Raw genomic sequence first — 20,547 nt, 5'->3', positions numbered from 1 at the left:
AGCCTGTGTGTTTTCTCTCATCACGTCCCTTTCGAGTTTTAGTATCAAATTTGTTAGCCCTGTAGAACAAATTGGTAAGAACAGTTCCCCTTTATCACCTGGAAGACTCTGTGTAAGACTGATGCTGCTTCTTCAATTTGAGCCTTTTTTTTTTTTTTTTTTTTGAGACGGAGTCTTGCTCTGTCGCCCAGGTTGGAGTGCAGTGGCGCCATCTCAGCTCACTGCAAACTCCGCCTCCCGGGTTCACGCCATTCTCCTGCCTCAGCCTCCTGAGTAGCTGGGACTATAGTCGGCCGCGGCCGGCTAATTTTTTTTTGTACTTTTAGTAGAGACGGGGTTGCACCGTGGTCTCGATCTCCTGACCTTGTGATCTGCCCACCTCAGCCTCTTAAAGTGCTGGGATTACAGGCGTAAGCCACCGCACCCAGCCTTTGAGTCTTTTTTTTAATGGATTCTAGTTCTCCTTGTCATCAATTTTCCTGAATACATTAGTGTTACTGAAAAATATGACTCCAATCCTGGTGTAACCATAGACGACTTCTATGTTTTCTTTTTCTGGTCCTATGTCCTAGCAAGCCTGTTAATATTTTATGACTACAGTTAATGGTAACTTACTGCATATTTTCTAATAGGTAGAGGAGAGGATTTTGAATGTTCCCAACACAAAGAAATGATGTTTGAGGTGATGGATATGCTATCTACCTTGATGGATCATTATACTTTGTATATATATGTCGAAATATCACACCAAATCTCATCTTGAATTGTAGCTCCTATAACTCCCATGTCGTGGGAGGGACCCGGCGGGAGGTAACTGAATCATGGGGCAGATCTTTCCTGTTATGTTCTCTGGATAGTGAATACGTTTCCTGAGATCTGATGGTTTCATAAAGGGGAGATCCCTGCACACACTTTCTTGCCTGCCGCCATGTGAGACGTCCCTTTGCTTTTCCTAGGTCTTCGGCCATGATTGTGAGTCCATTAAACCTCTTTTTCTTTATAAATTACCCAGCCTCGGGTATGTCTTTATTAGCAGCCTGAGAATAGACTAATATGCTCCGGAAGATATTATCTTACTCCAGACATTATTTTAGATCTTTGCCAATTTGACCTGTGGCAAATGGCACTCCAGCACAGCTTTAATTTCCACTGCTCTTGTCTGCCCAGGCTGGAGTGCAGTGGTGCAATCATAGGTCACTGCAGCCTCCAACTCCTGGGTTCAAGGGATTCTCTCATCCCAGCCTCGAGTAGCTGGGATTACAGGTGGGTGCCACCGTGTCCAAACCACTTTTCTTTGGTGATCTAGATTTCATTTGCAGAATATCTGTATATTAAGGAATTTAACCTTTATGTGGGATACAGCCAGGAAAACCTTTTTTCCCCATTAGTCTTTTCACTTTGACATGCATAAACTTTAAAGTCTCAGGTAGTCACCTTTATCAAGTCCCATTTTCTTTTACCTGGATAATAACCTAATAGGATTTTCTACTTCCAGCCTTCCTGCCGCCTCCTCCAAATCTACTACCAACAGTGATTCTTGGTGGTCGGAGTGACTCATGCCTGTAATCCCAGAACTTCGGGAGGCCAAGGTAGTTGCAGCCAGGAGTTGGAGCCCAGCCTGTGTAACAAGGCAATACTCTGTCTCTACAAAATTACCAAAAAAAAAAAAAAAAGTTAGCTTGGTGTGGTGGCACACTTCTGTAGTCCCAGCTACGTGGGAAGCTGAGGCGTGAGGATCACTTGAGCACAAGAGTTCGAGGATACAGTGAGCCATCATCACGCCACTGTCCTCCAGCATGGGCGAAAGAAACCCGTTTTGTTTGTTTTTTTTAATAAGAACAGTGATTCTTTTCAAGCACAATTCAGATCCCAGTTCCTTCTCTGACCGTGCCAGTAGTCTCCATCCCACTCAGAGAACAGCCCCAAAATCACTCCACCTCTCACATTTAAACTTTCCCACGAGATCACAGGGTTCTTTTTCACTGCACTGAGACTTCTTCCTGCCCCTGCCTCGGGCTTTGTCCTAGCCATTCCTCTCCTGGAATTCTCTTCCGCTCTTCCTTTTGGTGCTTTAAGACGCCCCTTATCCTAGAGACCTATGTGAGCAGCGCCCCAACGTCACTCCCAGCTTTTTCCGACAGCATTTCAGCATTAACCACTGACCTTGGCGCATCCGCATCTGCGGATTCAGCTGAGGATTCCCCCACCACCAGCACAGGGTTCTCAGCTGCAGCCACGCCTGCCGGGCCTGCTGCAGGCGTTCAAAGAATATTACTTAAGTCAATGATTGCAAGCTCTTGTATCCTATTTAAAACCTTTTCCACTAAGAGATTTAAAACACGTGTTTCCCTGCTTTCTACTTTCACGTTACATTTCTTACGTGTAAACCTGGGAAGCCTCTGGAGATAACCGCAGTTTCTGGAGAGGCTGGGATAGACCTCGGAGCCCAGGCCGCCCGGGAACTGCCGTTCCCGGCTCCTCCCCACCCCGGCACGGATCCCTCGGCAAGGAAGTTAACCCAGGCAGAAGCGAGAGAGGATCAGCCCCTACCAGACTGCCCCGCCACGCCCGCCCGAGGGCACCACGTGGGCCCCCAGCGCAGGCGCATTGTTGAGGACCAGACGTGCGGAGACCTGCGAGCCGGCGGGGCTGGGCGGGGCCGGATTGGGCGCGGGGAGACCTGGGAGCCGGCGGGGCGTGGGTATCGCGGAGCCCGGCGCGGAGGCGGGGGCGGGGCGACCGAGGGCGCGCGCGAGCCCCAACGGCCGTCGCCGCAGCGCGGGAACACGCGCCGCAGATGCCCCGCCCGCGCGGGTTTGAACAAGAGGCCCCGCCCCCGGTCCGTGAATGGCCAATCAGTGGGCACGGCGCGCGGAGGGCGCAGCGTCCACCCTTTGTGGACGCTGAGTGGCGGTCGCACGCCCCGCCCCGCGCCGGCGGGCGCTCCTCCCTCAGCGGCGGGAAGCTGGTGGCGGCGGCGGTGGCGGCGGCTGAGCAGAGGAGCCATCGGGCGGCCTCGCGGGTCAGGTGAGCGGGTCCGGCTGACCGCGAGGGCGTCTACGGCGGCGCGCGCGTTTGTGCTGCGGGGCGCGGAGGAGCCCGGGGGTGGTGTGCGGAGTCTGTGGCTCCAGGCACTGGTTTGGGTCCGGGGCTGAGGCGACGCTCAGGGTTCCCGCTGGGGCTGCCGCGGGCGCCCTCGCCGCCCTCCTGGGCGCTGGTTACACCGCGGGGTGGCCGCTGCTGAGGGGGCCCGGGGACCAGAGGGGCCCGGGCCGCCGTCTGCGTTCCATGCGGATTGTGGAGCTGGGGCTTCGCCGAGGCCTCCGGGCGGCCCCACACGGGAGCGACTTCGCGAGGGTCCGGCTGGGGTACGCAGCGGCGTTTCCTGTACCTCGGCTCTGGTTGCCGCGGAGGGAACGCCGGACGCGCCCCGCGACGGCCGCCCCCACCCTGCCCCGGGCCGACCCCACTAACCAGGCCAGGGCGCGCTGCAGCCCCCTCAATTGGATCCCGGCCGCGGAGAGGGCCGAGGATGTGGGAGGAGGCCCAGACCCCGGGCGGGTCGGCCAGCGCCGTCTTTCCTGGGCTCCTCCGGCGTTCCGAGGTGGGATTAGGAAAAGTCCCCGAGACACTTGCAGAAGTCAGAGGCAAGCTTCCCTGCGCGCTTTCAAACGCTTCTCGTCCCGTAAACAGGATCGTCGTGACAAAGTCCTACGGCTTGCTGGAATAGAGAGGGTCTCCGCTGCTTCGCCTCTCCTGTGGCCTTCGTGTGGGACGCACGAGACGGCAGGACCCAGATAACCGTTCTCTCAAAGTGAGCCACAGAAAAACATCGCCTGTTCCCAAAACTTAGGTTTTATAAACTTTCTACGTACAACCACTCTATTTTCCAGTGTCACCATGTTTTATAATTAGGGTGGAAATCAACACAAAGTGAGTTACACCCTTTTTCTAGGAAGAGTCGTAGGCTTTATCTTGGAAAAGGGGCCAGGAAGTTTCTCTCAACTTGCCATTGGAACATGTTTTCAGGGAAAGGAAGGTGTATCGTTCCAAGTAACAAAAGTACCTGAAATTAGCTGGGCGCAGTAGCTCACACTTCCTAGCACTTTGGGAGGAGGCCTAGGCGGGTGGATCACCTGAGGTCCCCAGTTCGAGACCAGCTGGCCAACATGGTGAAACCCCGTCTCTACTAAAAATACAAAAATTAGCTGGGTGTGATGGCGCGTGCCTGTAATCGTAATCCTAGCTACACGGGAGGCTGAGGCAGAAGAATCTCTTGAACCCGGAAGGCGGAGGTTCTCCAGCCTGGACGACAAAGCAAGACTCCTCTCAAAAACAAAACAAAACAAAACCCTGAAATTAACATATCAGTAATTGTTCAGGAACAGCCTCCAGCAGACTGTAGTGGAAGGTGGAGCTCCCACTCAGTAGATCTCAAGACTGAAGACCTTGCTCCTCTTCTTCCTGTTTTTCCGATAGAGTATTTCAAAGCTTATCTGGTGTGTGAGAAATGGAAATTGTTGATGATTTGCTTAACCCGAAACTTCGAAGTGGCTGCAAGTCCAGCTGTGAAGGTGACAGGTTAGGTCAGAGTTGAGTCTGTCCCCAGCAGCCCCAGCCCTATTGGTCAGAATCTGGGAATCTGCATTTTCAGCCAGCCTCATGGGATTGCTCAGCCACGAAGGTGTGGCCGCTGCTGCTGTAGTGAAGGGCCGGTCCCCCAGCTGTACTCTGCTTGCCTGAGTAGCACTGCGGGGCTGCTCTCTGCTGGCCTCTGCTTCCGTGGGCTTAGTTTACTCTGTCCCTAGTGGCCTGTAGGCTGTTCCACCTGCCATGTCGGACATATCCTCAGTCTGTCTGACCCTCCTCGTTTTTCTCTTTGTGGTTGATGCTTGGTTTAGAAGCCTAAGGGCGGTGCTGGGAGTTGACTGAGGGGTGAACGCCTTGGCTGTCCCGTTGACACCCTGTGGAGTTGGTGGGATTTTAGGCATTTAACTAGATGTGTAGAAGGAGATTCAAAACTGAGCAGGGGGTCAGGCATGGTGCCTCACACCTGTAATCCAACACTTTGGGAGGCTGAGGTGGTCGGATTGCCTGAGATCAGGAGTTGGAGATCAGCCTGGCGAACATGGTGAAACCCCGTCTCTACAAAAAATACAAAAATTAGCCAGGTATGGTGGCACGTACCTGTAGTCCCAGCTACTCAGGAGGCTGAGGCAGGAGAATCACTTGAACCTGGGAGATGGAGGTTGCAGTGAACTCAGATTGCATCACTGCACTCCAGCGTGGGGGACAGAATGAGACTCCATCTTAAAAAAGAGCTAGGCTCCACAGCCCCACCCCTATGATACAGGGCCTTTCCTTCCGTATTAGAAGGAGTTAAGCAGCCTCAGGCCAGAGTCACACAGGAGGCCCTCAGGGAGCTGGGCCCAGCCCAGGCATCCCTCAGGGCTGGTCAAGACGATGCTCTTGCTGACTTTGTCCCAAACACAGATATGGCCCAATTCAGGGTGATCCTCACAGGCCAGCTTCTCCGGGCCCAACCTTATCCTCTTCACCCCTGAATGCACGTTCTGGGTGACAGCTCTTGGGGGTCACACGACTGTAAAAAACACCTGTGAGCTTTACTCCTTTTTGTATTAATAGTAATAAACTTGTTAGCATTTTAAAATATTGGGTACAACACAGAATTAGCTGCTGGAGATTTGGAACATTGGACAGCAATGATTTGAAGTGACTGAACAGGAATATTCTCATGGTACCAGAATGGGATCTGTGCATGGGATGAGATGCAGTGGAGGATGATGGAGATTCTCTCTCGTCCCTTGTAGGACTTGTATAACCCAGGCACATCTACGCAGGTCCCTGGGTTACGCGAGTCCTACAAGGGGCGAGAGAATCTCCATCATTCTGGAGGATTCCCTCTGGCCCCCTGTAGCATTTCCCACCTGGATGGTGGCTACCCTTCTGTGTTTTCACAACTTACATTAACTTTGCCTGTCCTGAAGGTTCAGATCAATAGAATCCTAGTACATATTTTTGTGTGTGTCTTGCTGCTTTTATTCAGCATAATGTTTTGAAATTTATCCATGTTGCATAAATCATTGAGGTTTGTTGCTGAGTTGCATTCCTTTGTCAGAATATGCCAGATCGTATGCATTCAACTTATTTTAAGTGTTTTTTTTTTGAGATGGAGTCTCACTCTGTCGCCCAGGCTGGAGTGCAGTGGCGCGATCTCTGCTCACTGCAACCTCCGCCTTCCGGGTTCAAGCAATTCTCCTGCCTCAGCCTCCTGAGTAGCTGGGACTACAGGCATGTGCCACCCCACCCAGCTAATTTTTTGTATTTTTAGTAGAGACAGGGTTTCATCGTGTTGACCAGGATGGTCTCAATCAACTGACCTTGTGATCTGCCCACCTTAGCCTCCCAAAGTGCTGAGATTACAGGCGTGAGCCACTGTGCCCGGCCTGTTTAAGTCTTAAAAGAGTGCTTGTGACTGGGTGTGATGGCTCATGCCTGTAATCCCAGCACTTTGGGAGGCTGAGGTGGGCGAATCACTTGAGGTCAGGAGTTCGAGACCAGCCTGGCCAACATGGCGAAACCCCGTCTCTATTAAAATACAAAATTAGCTGGGCGTGCTGGTGCACACGTTATAATCCCAGCTACTTTGGAAGTTGAGGCAGGAGAATTGCTTGAACCCGGGAGGTGGAGGTTGCAGTGAGCTGAGATGGCACCACTGCACTCCAGCCCAGGCGACAGAGTAAGACTCCGTCTTTAAAAAAAAAAAAAAAAGAATGCTTACAACTGAGAGAGATGAAACTAGGCCAAGGACCGCCACCCCTCCCCAGGAGCCTCTCTGGAGGCTCACACCTGCTGGTCCTGCCCTTGAATAGACAGAAAAAATGTTCCCCGTTTTCTGAATTTCCTTTCAGTGTGATAGATCTCATTGCCTGTGCATTTAACACTCCTAAATTTTATAAAACGGTTATTTCTTGGGCATTTTTCCAAGAGAAATGAAAAACCAGTATTCATGCAAAAACATGCTCTAGAGTGTCCTTAGTAGCTTTATGTATAATAACTCCAAACTGGAAACAAGGAAAAAGTCGCCTTCAACTGGGGTGCGGTGACGCTGTGCTCCGTCTGTGCCTCCAAATCATACTCTGTTGTGAACTGTTGACACACGATACAGTTTGCAAGGATCTCAAGAGAATTATGTTGAGGGAGAAAAGCCAACCGCAGAAGGATGCTTGCTGTGGGATCCCATTTATGCCACATTGTTGTTCTGACCCAGAGCTGAAGGGTGGCATGGCCAGAAAAGGACCTACACAGGAAGGCCGGGGTGTCTGGTCCTGGCAGAAGAGCAGCTGTGGAACAGGATAGGAACACAGAGGTGGAGCTTAGTGGAGGAGGGAAGGAATGCTTAGCTGTGGGGCTCAGAGACTTGGCAAAGCAAGAGGAAACTTTACCAGCAAGTGTGCAGAAATTAGTGCAGGGGAAGGTTGATGGATTGTTCCACCTTCTTAGGATGCAGTTTGATAATGTTTGTCAAGCCTCTTAAAAATGTACCTGCACCTCACCCTAGTAAGTAGAGTCGAGGCTGAGGAAGCCAAATGCTAGAAATACCAAAGCACCTAAAGTTAGAAACTGGTATCATTTGTGATTGGGAAAATTGTCAGTAGTGTGAAACTTCCCTCCCTTATGCAGAGAGGAAAGTGCTGGGAGAAACGACTGGAAAGGAGGAACCCAGGAAAGGAAGAACCCAGGTGGTGACTTTTTTTCTGAGTGGATAGGATCCTGAGAGAAAATTTGTTTTGCGGTTTTTGATACTCTTCCAGATTGTCTACAGTGAGCTGTGGAAATAAGCAACCAGGTGAGAACAGGCAGAGGCTGTTTATCCAGAGCTTACCCTAGCAAGGGTGCGGCCCTTCTCCCTTGTGATTGGCAGAAACTCATAGGCAGGTGAGGGAACAGGAGAGCTTTACAGTGGAAACCAGGGAAGCTCAGGGATGGCTGATGGAGGCTGCTGACTTGGGGGACTGGGGTGGCTGGTTAGTAGTGGGGTGCCTGGTCTGGCACGGTGGCTCACACCTATAATCCCAGCACTTTGGGAGGCCAAGGTGAGTGGATCACCCAAGGTCAGGAGTTTGAGACCAGCCCGGCCAACATGGTAAAAACCCTGTCTCTACCGAAAATACAAAAATTAGCCAGGCCTGGTGGTACACGCTTGTAATCCCAGCTATTCGGGAGGCTGAGGGAGGAGAATCCCTTGAACCTGGGAGGTGGAGGTTGCAGTGAGCTGAGACCATGCCACTGCACTCCAGCCTGGCTGATACAACAACAACAGAAAGAAGTGAGGCTCCTATAAGATGGCTTAGAACACGTTTGGCTTTCTCTGGTTGGTCCTAAATTGGAAGCAGGGACAGAAACTGGAGAGGTGGTCAGCTAATCATGTCCTGGCCATTTTGGGCTGCTTGCTGTGGAAATGACTGTTCAGCTTCCTAGAGAAAGCAGCCAGGCTTCCTGCAAGAGTGACGAGGGCAACCTGGCTTCCTGGCTGGTTACTGAAGGTAAAGGGCTGCTTTTGGACCGCTTGCCACGGATTATGGCTGATAGTTCTGCTTCTGTGCGTGGTTCCGCCATTGTTGGTGTATTCCCTCGCTCAGAGCAGATGTTAGGGTGATTTCCAACGGTCACGGATTCCTAGTGCTGCCCTTAGGACTGCTGACAGCACCAGGCCAAGCACTTAATTCATCCTCTTAAGATCCCCAATGGGAGGTTCATGACCTGGCATTTCTAAGGACTCAGAGGAAAGGAAAGTGGGACCCAGAGGATACTAGGAGCTTGGGCCAGCTTCTTGAGCTGGTTGCTAGTGTGGTTGTGGGTCTTCTTGGTCTGTCCCATTGGTATTCTCGTTCCTTCTGTGAGTTGCCCTCGTCGTCCTGGTCAGCCATGCTGACCTCCTGTAGACCCTACATTATGGGGGTTGTGCTGCTGGGTTTCCAGAGTCAGGGGAGGCAGCCAGGGGTTCTTCTGTCTGTAAACTTGGGCTGAATGCATGCTGTTCAAGAGGATTTGGTTTGGGTCTTAAATTAATCCATTGTTATGCAGGCTTGGGATTGAGATAGGGTTGAAAGAGAAACTAAAAACCCAAAAGGTATAGTGACTTCCCAGAGGAACCCGTGGCACTTAATCTTTTCCTCAACACAGGGTGTTTTTTGTAGTTTGACATAGCCTTATGTTAATTCTCAATATACTTAGCAATTTTAAGCCAGTGATTTAAACAATGGATTGGGATGAAAACCTCTGAAAAGTTAAATTTGTGGCTGACACAAAGAACTTGAATATTTACCAGAAGTAGTTGAAATGTTTAAATGTATTTTGGTGGTAAAGTGTCCTTCATTTAGAATTAGTTGAGAAGCTGGTGTAGGCAGGTGTGAGAGGTGGTGCACAGCCGGAGGGTCATGCCTGTGGTGACACTTGCATGCTGTAGGGGAAATAAGCTAGGGTTATGTAAGTTTTATTTTAGTTTTAATTTTGAAATCATTGTAGAACCAGGGGAGGTCGCAGAGCAGTGTTTAGGAGGTCCTGTGTGCCCTTCCTCTGCTCCCCAGGGTTGGCATCCTCATAGGATGCACAGCCAGGCCCCAGGTCCATGTGATCACATGGCTGCTGCAGGCCCATGTGCGTGTGTCCCATGCTGTGCAGTCAGAGTGGAACCACCCCCACAGCCCAGGAGCAGAAGGGCCCTCACCCCCGAGATCTCCCTGCACAGGTCCTTTTCTAGCCATGCCACCCCCCAGCTCTGGGTCAGCACTGCAATGTGGCATAAATGGGATCGCACAGCAGGCACCCTTCTGAGGTTGGCTTTTCTCCCTCAGCATAATTCCCTTGTGGAAGGATCTGTTGTGTGTATCAACAGTTCATTCCTTTCTATTGCAGAGTAGGATTTGGTGGTATAAATGGAGCAGAGTGTGTGTCACCATGCCCAGGTGAAAGGGACGTTTTCCTTGTTTCTGGTTTGGAGTTATTACAAATAAAGCTGCTATGGACATTCTGGAACATGTTTTTGCATGAACATTGGTTTATTTCTCGGATAAATGCCCAAGACGTCACTTAGTTTTATAAAATTTAGGTGTGTTAAATGCACAGGCAATTGAGATCTATGACACTGAAAGGAAATTCAGAGAACAGGGGGAACCTTTCTTCTGTTTATTCAAGGTAGGACCAGCAGGTGGGAGCCTCCAGAGGGGCTCCTGGGAAGGAGTATGGTTGGCAGCCAGTTCTCCCGCACTGCAAAACCTCCCATCCTTGGTCTCCAGACCCCGAGCAGAGACAGCATACGCCTCCCATACCCCAGCTTTCCAAAAGCAACCTGGGTATACCCTGGTCACAGGGAGCCATCGATTGACTAAGAGAAAAAGAAGTTCCAAAGTGTGCATATTCAAAAGATTGTAACCCCATTTATGCATAACTTGATTTGAAATAATATTTCACTACATCACAAGCATGAGAAGAGATAAACTTAATCATGTGTGAGATGCTTGTCCTGTCAGACTCTGCCGGCCAGTGTGGCCCTGAGCCAGCTGTCATCCTCCCAGCTCCCCACAGGCGGCACTGGCTCAGAATGGCACCTGTCAAAAGCCAGAGCCCACCCTCTTCTCTGCTCTGCCTTTAATGCCCCAGAGATATCCCAATTTAGAATCAGTTAAAAAAAAAAAGTTTGCACAGACTTGTATTTCTAAGAGTAGACATGGCCAGTGTCCATCTAGTGCATCTGTGCTGTGCGTCTGAGTGGAGCCTGCTCAGCAAGGCTGACCCTCAGGTACCAGCCCGGAGTTGCCCAGGTCTGGGGTAAAGTCCAGGAATCTGCATCTTCAACCAGCAGCGCCATTGCTGAGACACACGCTGAGAAATGCTGCCTTGGCCAGCTGTGGGCTGCCACAACACACTGGTGGGGAACCCCCCGCCCCCCAACACACACCTTGCCATGTTTTGGTTCCTTTGAAGAGAAAGGAGTTGGGATGAGAGGGAGGAGGTGGCCCCTGAAGCCATGGTTGTGCCAACTCGTCAAGAGCTCTCCAGTGGAGGGCATTGACCCTGAGAGATGTGAAGTGGAAAGCGGCCAGGCAGAGCCTCTGCACTTCGGGAGAAATGAACTGGTGGGGGCGGGTGGGGGGAGCCAAGGAACGGGTGTGATCCCTAAGGCAGGCAGCACTGGTGGGTGTGGGAACAAGGGGCTGCCAGGGCCACATGGGACCCTGTGTCCCTTGGAGAATTGTGCACGAAACACAGCCCACTCGCTGCATGGGAAGAGCATACAGCCCTGCAGTCCTTCCCCTGCACGTTCCTGGTGGCACAGCTTTCCGGCATGGCTGTGTCTCCAGCATGGCTGTCCGCGACATACAGAGGCTTTTAGTGAAAGTATGGAGGGGGAAGGCACTAACCCTCTGAACACAGAAGTGACTTTGTCCCAGGCAGGATCCTGAGGGAAGTTGGAATGGTAGGTGTGTGCGCCTGGCCCTGTCCCCAGCCCTGCGCCCTCTGCAGGCTGGCATGGTTCACATTCATCTCATGTTACCCCAGGGTCTCTTCTTTCGTATGCACTACAATTAGATTTTTTGATACAGATTTTCAGCCAAGCTCTCAAACACTTATATTTCTCTTATATATTTCTCCTACTTTTAGTTCATTTACCTTTTTTGCTGGAGAACACTGCTGTGGTACAGTTTAGAGGTTTGTTGTTTCTCACAACGTGACTGTGCCTGGATTAGGCAGGATGGCAGCTGATCTGAGGGGGTCTCCCACTGGGCTCCACATCTCAGCTCTGACTTCCCTGCCTGTTACAGAGTCGCTGCTCCTTGTGTACAGTCAGGGCAGTCAGACGGAATCCAAGGGACGTTGTCTGCTAGAGAGTGCTGTGTGCTAAGTGGTATCTTCCTTGGTTTCTGCAGGACACAATGTTTGCACGGGGACTGAAGAGGAAATGTGTTGGCCACGAGGAAGACGTGGAGGGAGCCCTGGCCGGCTTGAAGACCATGTCCTCATACAGCCTACAGCGGCAGTCGCTCCTGGACATGTCCCTGGTGAAGCTGCAGCTTTGCCACATGCTTGTGGAGCCCAATCTGTGCCGCTCAGTCCTCATTGCCAACACGGTCCGGCAGATCCAAGAGGAGATGACGCAGGATGGGACGTGGCGCGCAGTGGCACCCCAGGCTGCAGGGCGGGCGCCGCTCGACCGCTTGGTCTCCACGGAGATCCTGTGCCGTGCAGCGTGGGAGCAGGAGGGGGCACGTCCTGCCCCTGGGTTGGGAGATGGCCACACACAGGGCCCAGTTTCTGACCTTTGCCCAGTGACCTCAGCGCAGGCACCAAGGCACCCGCAGAGCAGCGTCTGGGAGATGGATGGCCCTCGAGAAAACAGAGGAAGCTTTCGCAAGTCACTTGATCAGATATTTGAAACGCTGGAGACTAAAAACCCCAGCTGCATGGAAGAGCTGTTCTCAGATGTGGACAGTCCCTACTACGACCTGGACACAGTACTGACAGGCATGATGGGGGGCACCAGGCCAGGCCCCTGTGAAGGGCTCGAGGGCTTGGCTCCAGCCACCCCGGGCCCTAGCTCCAGCTGCAAGTCTGACCTGGGCGAGCTGGACCACGTAGTGGAGATCCTGGTGGAAACCTGAGCAGGAGCCCTGAGCGCTCACAGCCGCCTCTGACGCGTGGACACGTGAGCACTGGCTCCCACGGAGGGTGCGCCTGCCGCCAGCGGCCCAGCCTTGCTGCCCTGTCTGCTGATTCTGAGAAATCCCAGAACAGCCCATTACCAGTGGGGTCTGCAGCCCCAGGCCCATCCCACTTACTTCCCCCCTGTGGAGGGCCAGGCAGAGGCTGTTATCCTGGAAGGCCTGTGTCTCTGGGCCAGTTCTGATGTCCCCACAGCCCTGGGACCCTTGTGTCTCTTTGTGTCCCCCACTGTAGAGGATGGCAGGCCACAGCTGCATCAACCTCCTTTACATTTAGATAGGTGAATTTTTACAATTCAGTTTTATATGTTTTGGGCAGTATTTTGTCTTAAGATATATTTTTTAAACTTTTTATACCTTATCTCTTTAGATTTTTTCAGCTATTTTCTTAAAAGTATATTTTTTCTATAAACATCCTTTGCTGCTACATTAGAACTTTTATAGCCTAAACAATTGCAGTTGGTGTGTTTCGTTTTTTTAAGGTTTCAATAAGGGCTTTTTTTTTTTTTTTTTTTTTTGCAGTGAGCATCACTACAGTCTGAGTCAACAGTGTGAATGTATCATGTTTTACTTTAAATGTGCGTGTGATGATACTTCATTATGTTCTGTGCTACAGTGAGAGCTGGGTGAAAATCAAGAACCGTACACAGCTACACTTTTTTTGTCGTTAGAAAATCTGTGGGAGCCACATCTTCCTAGACTTAAGTGTAAATTATGGAGGATTTTATTTATGTCTATTTATATGTAAATGTCATTGAAGACAAAGGTCAAATATTTGTTTGTCTGGAGATCACGGGCACCAGTTGGTCTTCAGGGACCTCAGAGCCCCTCGGTGGTGCTTTCTTAAGGCAGTGTTTCTGGAGGCTCCCGTCAGGGTCAGCCCAGGCACCCGCCCTGGGTGAGGAAACAGCATTGCTGCTGGATGAGAAATGCCTGCACTGCTCTGTTAGATTGGTGCTGAAACAAAAGGTTAAGGCTAGGTTGAAGTCTAGAATGAAAGAGATCTGAATCCTTGTTGTCATTCATGACACCTTGATCTGTAGGGCCATGGGTGCTGCCGCAGGCAGGGAGTGAGCTGGGGGTGCCTGCGGCCTTCCGCTCCTGCCCCGCCTCACCCCACATGCTCCCTGTTTCTCATGCTTTCTCTAACTTCCTTACCCCTTAACCAAAAAGGTGTGTTTTCTTTTGTGCATATAGCCATTCTTAAATATCAGTGATGTAAACCTTACTTTATTAAAAAATTATCCAGCAAACAAAATGGGAATGTGGCGTTAGTTACGGCCTGACCCTCCAGCGACCTTTCTGCAGGATCGGTTCCGCTGTGTTATCTAATGGTGCTTTGTAAGGTGGGGAAAGGAATTTCACTTGGCTGCATTATTAAATGGACGCTGGGTTACTTTTATTCCCCCCCACACAGGGTTGCAGAGCAAATTATTTTTACCTCGTTCAGCACCTGGCTGGGGCTGGGGGTGTCCACGACCTCTGACAGTCCCCTGATGTCGAAAGTTAATCCTCATGGACCCTAGTTTAAAGGGTATGTGTTTTATAGCAATAAACCTAAAGCACTATTTTGTTTCTGTATAGCATTTTTATCTTTTAAAAACATCATTTGTTCAGCATTAGTAGTAGTTGTAGTGCCTGTTTTGGTAGCCTTCAAAATTATAAACCGCTCAGAGAATGTGACTTTGGGGACCACAGAGACACAGACAGGAGAGAACAGCTGCTATGACTTAGAAGTGTAGCTGGAGCCTCATTCCCTGGACTCTCATCGTGTTGACCTGTGATACTGTACAGCAAAGCCCACGTGTTTCCGCCGTGGTGCACAGTGGCTGAGTAATCAGCTGTTTTCCTAGCATCTCTCTACAGGTTTAGTCTGTGTGTGTGGCGTTTTTTGTTTTGAGATGGAGTCTCGCTTTGTTGTCCAGGCTGGAGTGCAGTGGCGCGATCTCAGCTCACTGCACCCTCTGCTTCCTGGGTTCAAGTGATTCTCCTGCGTCAGCCTCCCGAGTAGCTGGTATTACAGGCACCCACCACTACACCCAACTAATTTTTTGTATTTTTAGTAGAGACGGGGTTTCATCATGTTGACCAGGATGGTCTCAAACTCCTGACCTTTTGATTTGCCCGTCTCAGCCTCCCAAAGTGCTGCAATTACAGGCGTGAGCCACCGCACCAGGCATTTTTGGTTTTTTGACAGAGTTTCTTGTTGCCCAGGCTGGAGTGCAATGGCATGATCTTGGCTCGCTGCAACCTCTGCCTCCCAGGTTCAAGCGATTTTCCTGCCTCAGCCTCCCAAGTAGCTAGGATTACAGGCAGGTGCCACCACGCCTGGCTAATTTTTGTATTTTTAGTAGAGATTGGGGTTTCGCCATGTTGGTGAGGCCGGTCTCGAACTCCCAACCTTAGGTGATCCACCTGCCGCAGCCTCCCAAAGTGCTGGGAATATAGGCGTGAGCCACCGCACCTGGCCGTGTATGTGGTATTTTTAAGTATGTAGCTACAAATTGACTTTAATTGGGAACACATTTTCCAAGTGTTTAATAATTTTGTTTACAAAATATTTATTCAGAAACAGAAATACAAATCGCAGTGACCTAAAATTTTGGCACTGTTGTCTGTAGTCTGCTTCTGACCGAACTGAGGGGAGAGGGCATTTTAGTTGACAGTTTCACGGGGGCGTTTCCTGACGCGTGGTGGGCGCCCCTCACGTACAGTGCACCTTGCACACAGCTTCGGAGCCCCTTCCGCCTCGGAAGTTCAGTTTCTAAGGTTAAAAAGTAATGCACATTTATTTGAAGACGTGGAACAGTATGAAGATAGCAGATTCCTCCCAGGGAACCGATCTTCCTTTCAGGGGTGACAACGCGCCTTGGAGAACACTGCCTGCTCTGCCCACAGATTCTTGTGCAGGATTTCCTCAGGGTAGGGGGATCTCCACAGGGCTGAGCCCAGCCGTCTGGGCCTAGATCCCTGCTGGGCCACAGCCAGGCCAGGCGTCTTCTCCCAGGTTCACTCCTTAGTGAAGTGGGTACTGCAGTGATGGAAGCAGGACTCAGCAGCAAACTGCAGAACAAGTGTTGACATTGTGCTCACCCTATGGAGTCCGCGTTGCTGGATGAGCAGGCTGGCGGAGCCGCCGGAAAGGGCCTGGCTGGGAAGCCAACCCTGCTGGGATGGGTGGGTGGGTGAGCTGCGAACACTTGATATGTTGCGTTGGTGTCTACCAAGAGTGGTGGAATCACATCCCTCGTCATGAACTCTCACAGTTGGTTTCTGGGTTGCTAGAAGTTTCCATCTGCAACCAGCGAGCCACATCCTTAACTGGGATTTGACTGTAACCTGAGCCAGGCTTTCCATGTGTGTGCTGGGTTGCTGCATTTACTCACAGGAAGGCTGCTGTTCCTTCTCACCCTGTGTGGAGATGGCTGTGTCCTCAATGCCCGCTCAGGGTTTGTAGTGGAGCCAAGCAGGGAGGGGAGTTGTGTGGATGCCTGAGGGTTCGAGGGTAACCTCCATTTCTCAGTGGTGAGCTTTTGCAGTATTCTCAGGACTGGCGATCGCCTGTCTGGGAAGATGTGACTGCCAAGTGCAGCCTTCAGTTGAGGTGTCACAAATGTTGCTTGGTCGCTCCGGCAGGCCTGCTGCAGCTGGACACAGTTTAAACCCCTGTGGCTGCTTGCTGCCCCATGCAGGCGTACTCTTCATCGGCCCATCCCTCACTCTGCCCTGCCCCTGGGAGATAAGCCCTTGCTTCTCAGATCTGTACCCCTTGCTTCCTGCACTGGGCCTGAATGAGCCTCTGCACTGTGCACGGGAGACCAGCAGGGGCTGGGGGGCCTTGCAGAGTAGGCTGGGAGCAGCTCCATGGATTGTTCCTGAAGCTGTCAGAACCAGCTGAATGAACTGGAGGTGGAGGTGAAGGCCTGCGTCTTGGGTAACGATTTGGTCAATGCCAGAACAAGAGGCTTGGAAAACCTACAGAGAGCTGGAATGGAAGGTCCAGGAAAGGCCCTAAAAATGACATGCTCTGGGCAGCCTGTTGGCCACGGCCACTGTGCAGTGGTTCCCATCGGCCTGTAGACACCAGGCTTGGGCTCACTGCCTGGCCCGGCCCTGCCACCTTTGGGACCTTCAGGGGCCCTTCAGCACCCTCGTCTTTCTGTGAAAAAGCCCCAAATGTACAAGCTGTGCCCCCATCCCTGGGTTGGCCTGAGGCCCTGTAACCTTGCCCTCACATTCCTGCAGACCATCAGATGGGAGTAGTCCCACTGATCCGCTTGAAGGTTAGCAAGTTGCATGGTAGGGAGCAAGTGGGTGTCCACAGGCACCTGTTGGGTGGACGCCCAGAGTGGAGTCAAAAACTCCACTTTAGATTCAAAATAAAGCAACCTGGACGGGACTGTTACACACAGCCTCTGCCTGGTGAAAGCTCCTCTGTCCTGTACTCACACGTGTGCCTCCCTGCAAGTGCCTCTATCACAAGCTGTGGAGAAATCCGGCATGCCAGGCGAACCTGCCCACCAGGCTGCCTGGTGATCCTCTTCCTGGAGCTGAGGCACAGCACAGCCAGGCCCGTGGGCTGCATGTGGTTGACAGGACTTTCATTAGAGGTGGGTTCATCTCCCACCGGGATCAGTGAAGGGGCATTCCAGGACCCTACAAAGAGCTGGGCAGGCCTGGGGACAGAGGGCACTGTGGTGCTGGGCGCCAGGAGGGGCTGCCCCACCATTGACCCCACCAGTGATGAAGCTGGGCAGCCTGCAGGGCAAGAGCCAGGTGGCGTGCTTGCTGCCCACAAGCTGAAGATCTGGTCCCAGGAAGCTCTCCCAGGGGCTCTGCCATCTTCACCCTGTTCTTCCTGCCTAGGCTGGTGGCCTAACCTGTGGCAGCTGTGCTGGACCCAGGCACCCAGCAGGACCAGCCACCCACTGAGGGGCAGGAGAACAAGAAGGGGCACTCACTGCCCAGCTCCGAGAGCTCAGGCGGGGCGGTGCCTCTGCCTCCCGACCCTGGCCAGAGGCTGTACCAAGTCGGCCCAAGCCCAGACCCACAGTGAGACACAGGCGGAAAGGTGCTCCCTCCATCCTGGCTGCCTGCTGTGGGGACTGTCTGGGTGGTGTAGGAGGGTGTGCATGTGTGTGTGCAACTACATGTATGTGCATGTGCAGCTGGAGGGGGTGCTGGGGGTGAGGGCCAGGGAAGTGGTCAGATCCCAGCCCGTTCAAAGGATCCTGGTTTGTGATCCCGTCCCTGTGACCATGGGGCCACCACTCCTGCAGAGCTGCTCAGCTGTGGTCACACTGTGTGCGGCTGCCAGGAGCCCGGGCTGTGCATTTTCCTCCCCGCCCATGGGCCTGGCCAGCCTGGTGCTGAGGGTCACTGGGGACTGGGAGGGTTCCCAGGAGGCCACAACCCCTCCCACTGCCCCAAACACTTGGCTTCTGGTTCCCCATGCTCGCCTTCTGGATGCAAGTGGAGAGCCAGGCAAAGCTCCCAGCCAGCGGTGGAGGTGCTGTCCCAAAGCAGGCAGGCTTGCCTGGAACAATGCAAACACCCGGAGCCCAGAGCCCCGGGCCTGCCACCTGGGCTAACCAGATATTAGCATTGTTCATCTTTTTTTTTTTTTCTTTGAGACAGAGTCTCTTACTCTGTCGTCTAGGCTGGAGTGCAGTGGCACAATCCTGGCTCACTGTAGCCTCTACCTCCTAGGTTCAAGCAATTCTCCTGCCTCAGCCTCCAAAGTAGCTTGGGTTACAGGTGCCCGCCACCACACCCGGATAATTTTTTATTTTCAGTAGAGACAGGATTTCGCCATGTTGGCCAGACTGGTCTCAAACTCCTGACCTCAGGTGATCCGCCCGCCTCGGCCTCCCAAAGTCCTGAAATTAGAGGCATAAGCCACTGCACCTGGTCTTTTTTTTTTTTTTTTTTTTGAGTTTCTGAATTTTAAAGCAAATCCCAGATGTTAAGACATTTTGACCCTAAAAACACATTAAAGTTTTTTCCTTTTTTTTTTTTTTTTTTTTTTTTGAGACGGAGTTTCCCTCTGTCACCCAGGCTGGAGTGCAGTGGCACAATCTCAGCTCCCTGCAACCTCTGCCTCCCGGGTACAAGCAATTCTCCTGTCTCAGCCTCCTGAGTACCTGGGACTATAGGCATGTGCCACCAAGCCCAGCTAAATTTTGTATTATTAGTAGAGATGGGGTTTTACCATGTTGGCCAGGCTGGTCTCAAACTCCTGACCTCATGATCCGCTTGCCTCGGTCTCCCAAAGTGCTGGGATTACAGGCGTGAGCCACCGCACCCGGCCAGGTTAAACTTTTTAAAAAAGACTTATTGATTGATTGATTGATTGACTGAGATGGAGTTTCGCTCTTGTTGCCCAGACTGGAATGCAATGGCACGATCTCAGCTCACTGCGATCTCTGCCTCCTGGGTTCAATCAATCCTCCTGCCTCAACCTCCCAAGTACCTGGGATTACAGGTGCCTGCTACGATGCCCAGCTAATTTTTTGTATTTTTAGTAGAGGCAGGGTTTCACCATGTTGGCTATCTCAAACTCCTGGCCTCAGGTGATCCGCTTGCTTTGACCTCCCAAAGTACTGGTATTACAGGTGTGAGCAAATGCACCCAGCCAAAAAAGATGTTTTCTTACACAACCACAATACCATTGTGAAAAAAAATACAATCTCAGGACCCCCAAATTCATTATGCCAGTGGGAAAAATTAAGCTGGAAACTGACTCAAGAAACCGCCTTTTTGTTTCTGAGCAAACAGCTGCAGGTAGAAAAGGCCACAGGCCTCCACAGGCAGCTGCGCTTGTGTGCTGTATCTTACAAAAGCACAATTTGCTGAGTGAGAGACAACTGCGTGACTGCTCTACAACCTCCTTCGCCTGTAACGTGGATTCAGTGAACGCGGATCAAAAACTCAGAATGGAACCGCTTGCCCCTTTTATCTGCCCTCCCCTCTTTTTCTTTCCTCTTTCCTCTTTAAATATTGAAATCCCGGCTGGGTGCAGTAGCTCACACCTGTAATCCCAGCACTTTAGGAGGCCAAGGCAGGCGGATCACGAGGTCAGGAGTTCGAGACCAGGCTGGCCAACATGGTGAAACCCCATCTGTACCAAAGGTACAAGAAATTATCTGGGCGTGGTGGCGTGCACCTGTAATCCCAGCTACTCCCGAGGCTGAGGCAGGAGAATCACTTGAACCTGGGAGACAGAGGTTGCAGTGAGCCGAGATCGTGCCACTGCACTCCAGCCTGGGCAACAGGGCAAGACTCCATTTCAAAAAATATATATATATTGAAGTCCCCAAATCTTGCTCTTTGGAAAAAGCACAGATCACAGACCGTTCCTGTGGTTTTGTGTTTCTTTTTCCTGGGAGCTGGCAAAATAAACACCTAACTTGAATGAGAGCTGCCTCAGATGCTTTTTGGTTTACACCATATTGTAACTGGAAAATTATGGAGAATTCCTTCATATCATCTAACACCTGCTTCATATTCAAACGTCTTTGATTTTCCCCCTAAATTGTCTTTTATTTCTTTTTTTTTTTTTGAGACAGAGTCTCACTCTGTCGCCCAGATTGGAGTGCAGTGGCGCGATCTCGGCCCACTGCAAACTCCACCTCCTGGGTTCAAGCGATTCTCGTGCCTCGGCTTCCTGAGTAGCTGGGACTACATGCGCCCGCCACCACGCCCGGCTAAGTTTTATATTTTTAGTAGAGACAGGGTTTCACAGTGTTAGCCAGGGTGGTCTCGATCTCCTGACCTTGTGATCTGCCCACCTCAGCCACCCAAA

The 20,547-nt window shown here is 51.6% G+C and overlaps 1 protein-coding gene across 2 annotated transcripts; it reads left to right on the top strand.

The window, feature by feature from the left end:
• The first annotated feature begins 2,907 nt into the window (after positions 1-2,907).
• Positions 2,908-14,311, top strand: CDCA4 (cell division cycle associated 4). Of its 2 annotated transcripts, XM_007988023.3 has the most exons (3): positions 2,917-3,027; positions 3,694-3,814; positions 11,952-14,311. In XM_007988023.3, the coding sequence occupies exon 3, from the start codon at positions 11,958-11,960 to the stop codon at positions 12,681-12,683; it is 726 nt and encodes a 241-aa protein (XP_007986214.2). In that variant the 5' UTR covers positions 2,917-3,027; positions 3,694-3,814; positions 11,952-11,957; the 3' UTR covers positions 12,684-14,311. The 2 variants fall into 2 exon arrangements, with proteins under 2 accessions (XP_007986213.2, XP_007986214.2); XM_007988022.3 differs by lacking the exon at positions 3,694-3,814 and having other exon boundaries at positions 2,908-3,027.
• The last annotated feature ends 6,236 nt before the right edge of the window (positions 14,312-20,547 follow it).

Source organism: Chlorocebus sabaeus, chromosome 24, assembly GCF_047675955.1.
Source record: "Chlorocebus sabaeus isolate Y175 chromosome 24, mChlSab1.0.hap1, whole genome shotgun sequence".
Classification (NCBI taxonomy): domain Eukaryota; kingdom Metazoa; phylum Chordata; class Mammalia; order Primates; family Cercopithecidae; genus Chlorocebus; species Chlorocebus sabaeus.
Note: the sequence above shows the minus strand (reverse complement) of the source record. Positions and strands in the feature narration are given on the sequence as shown.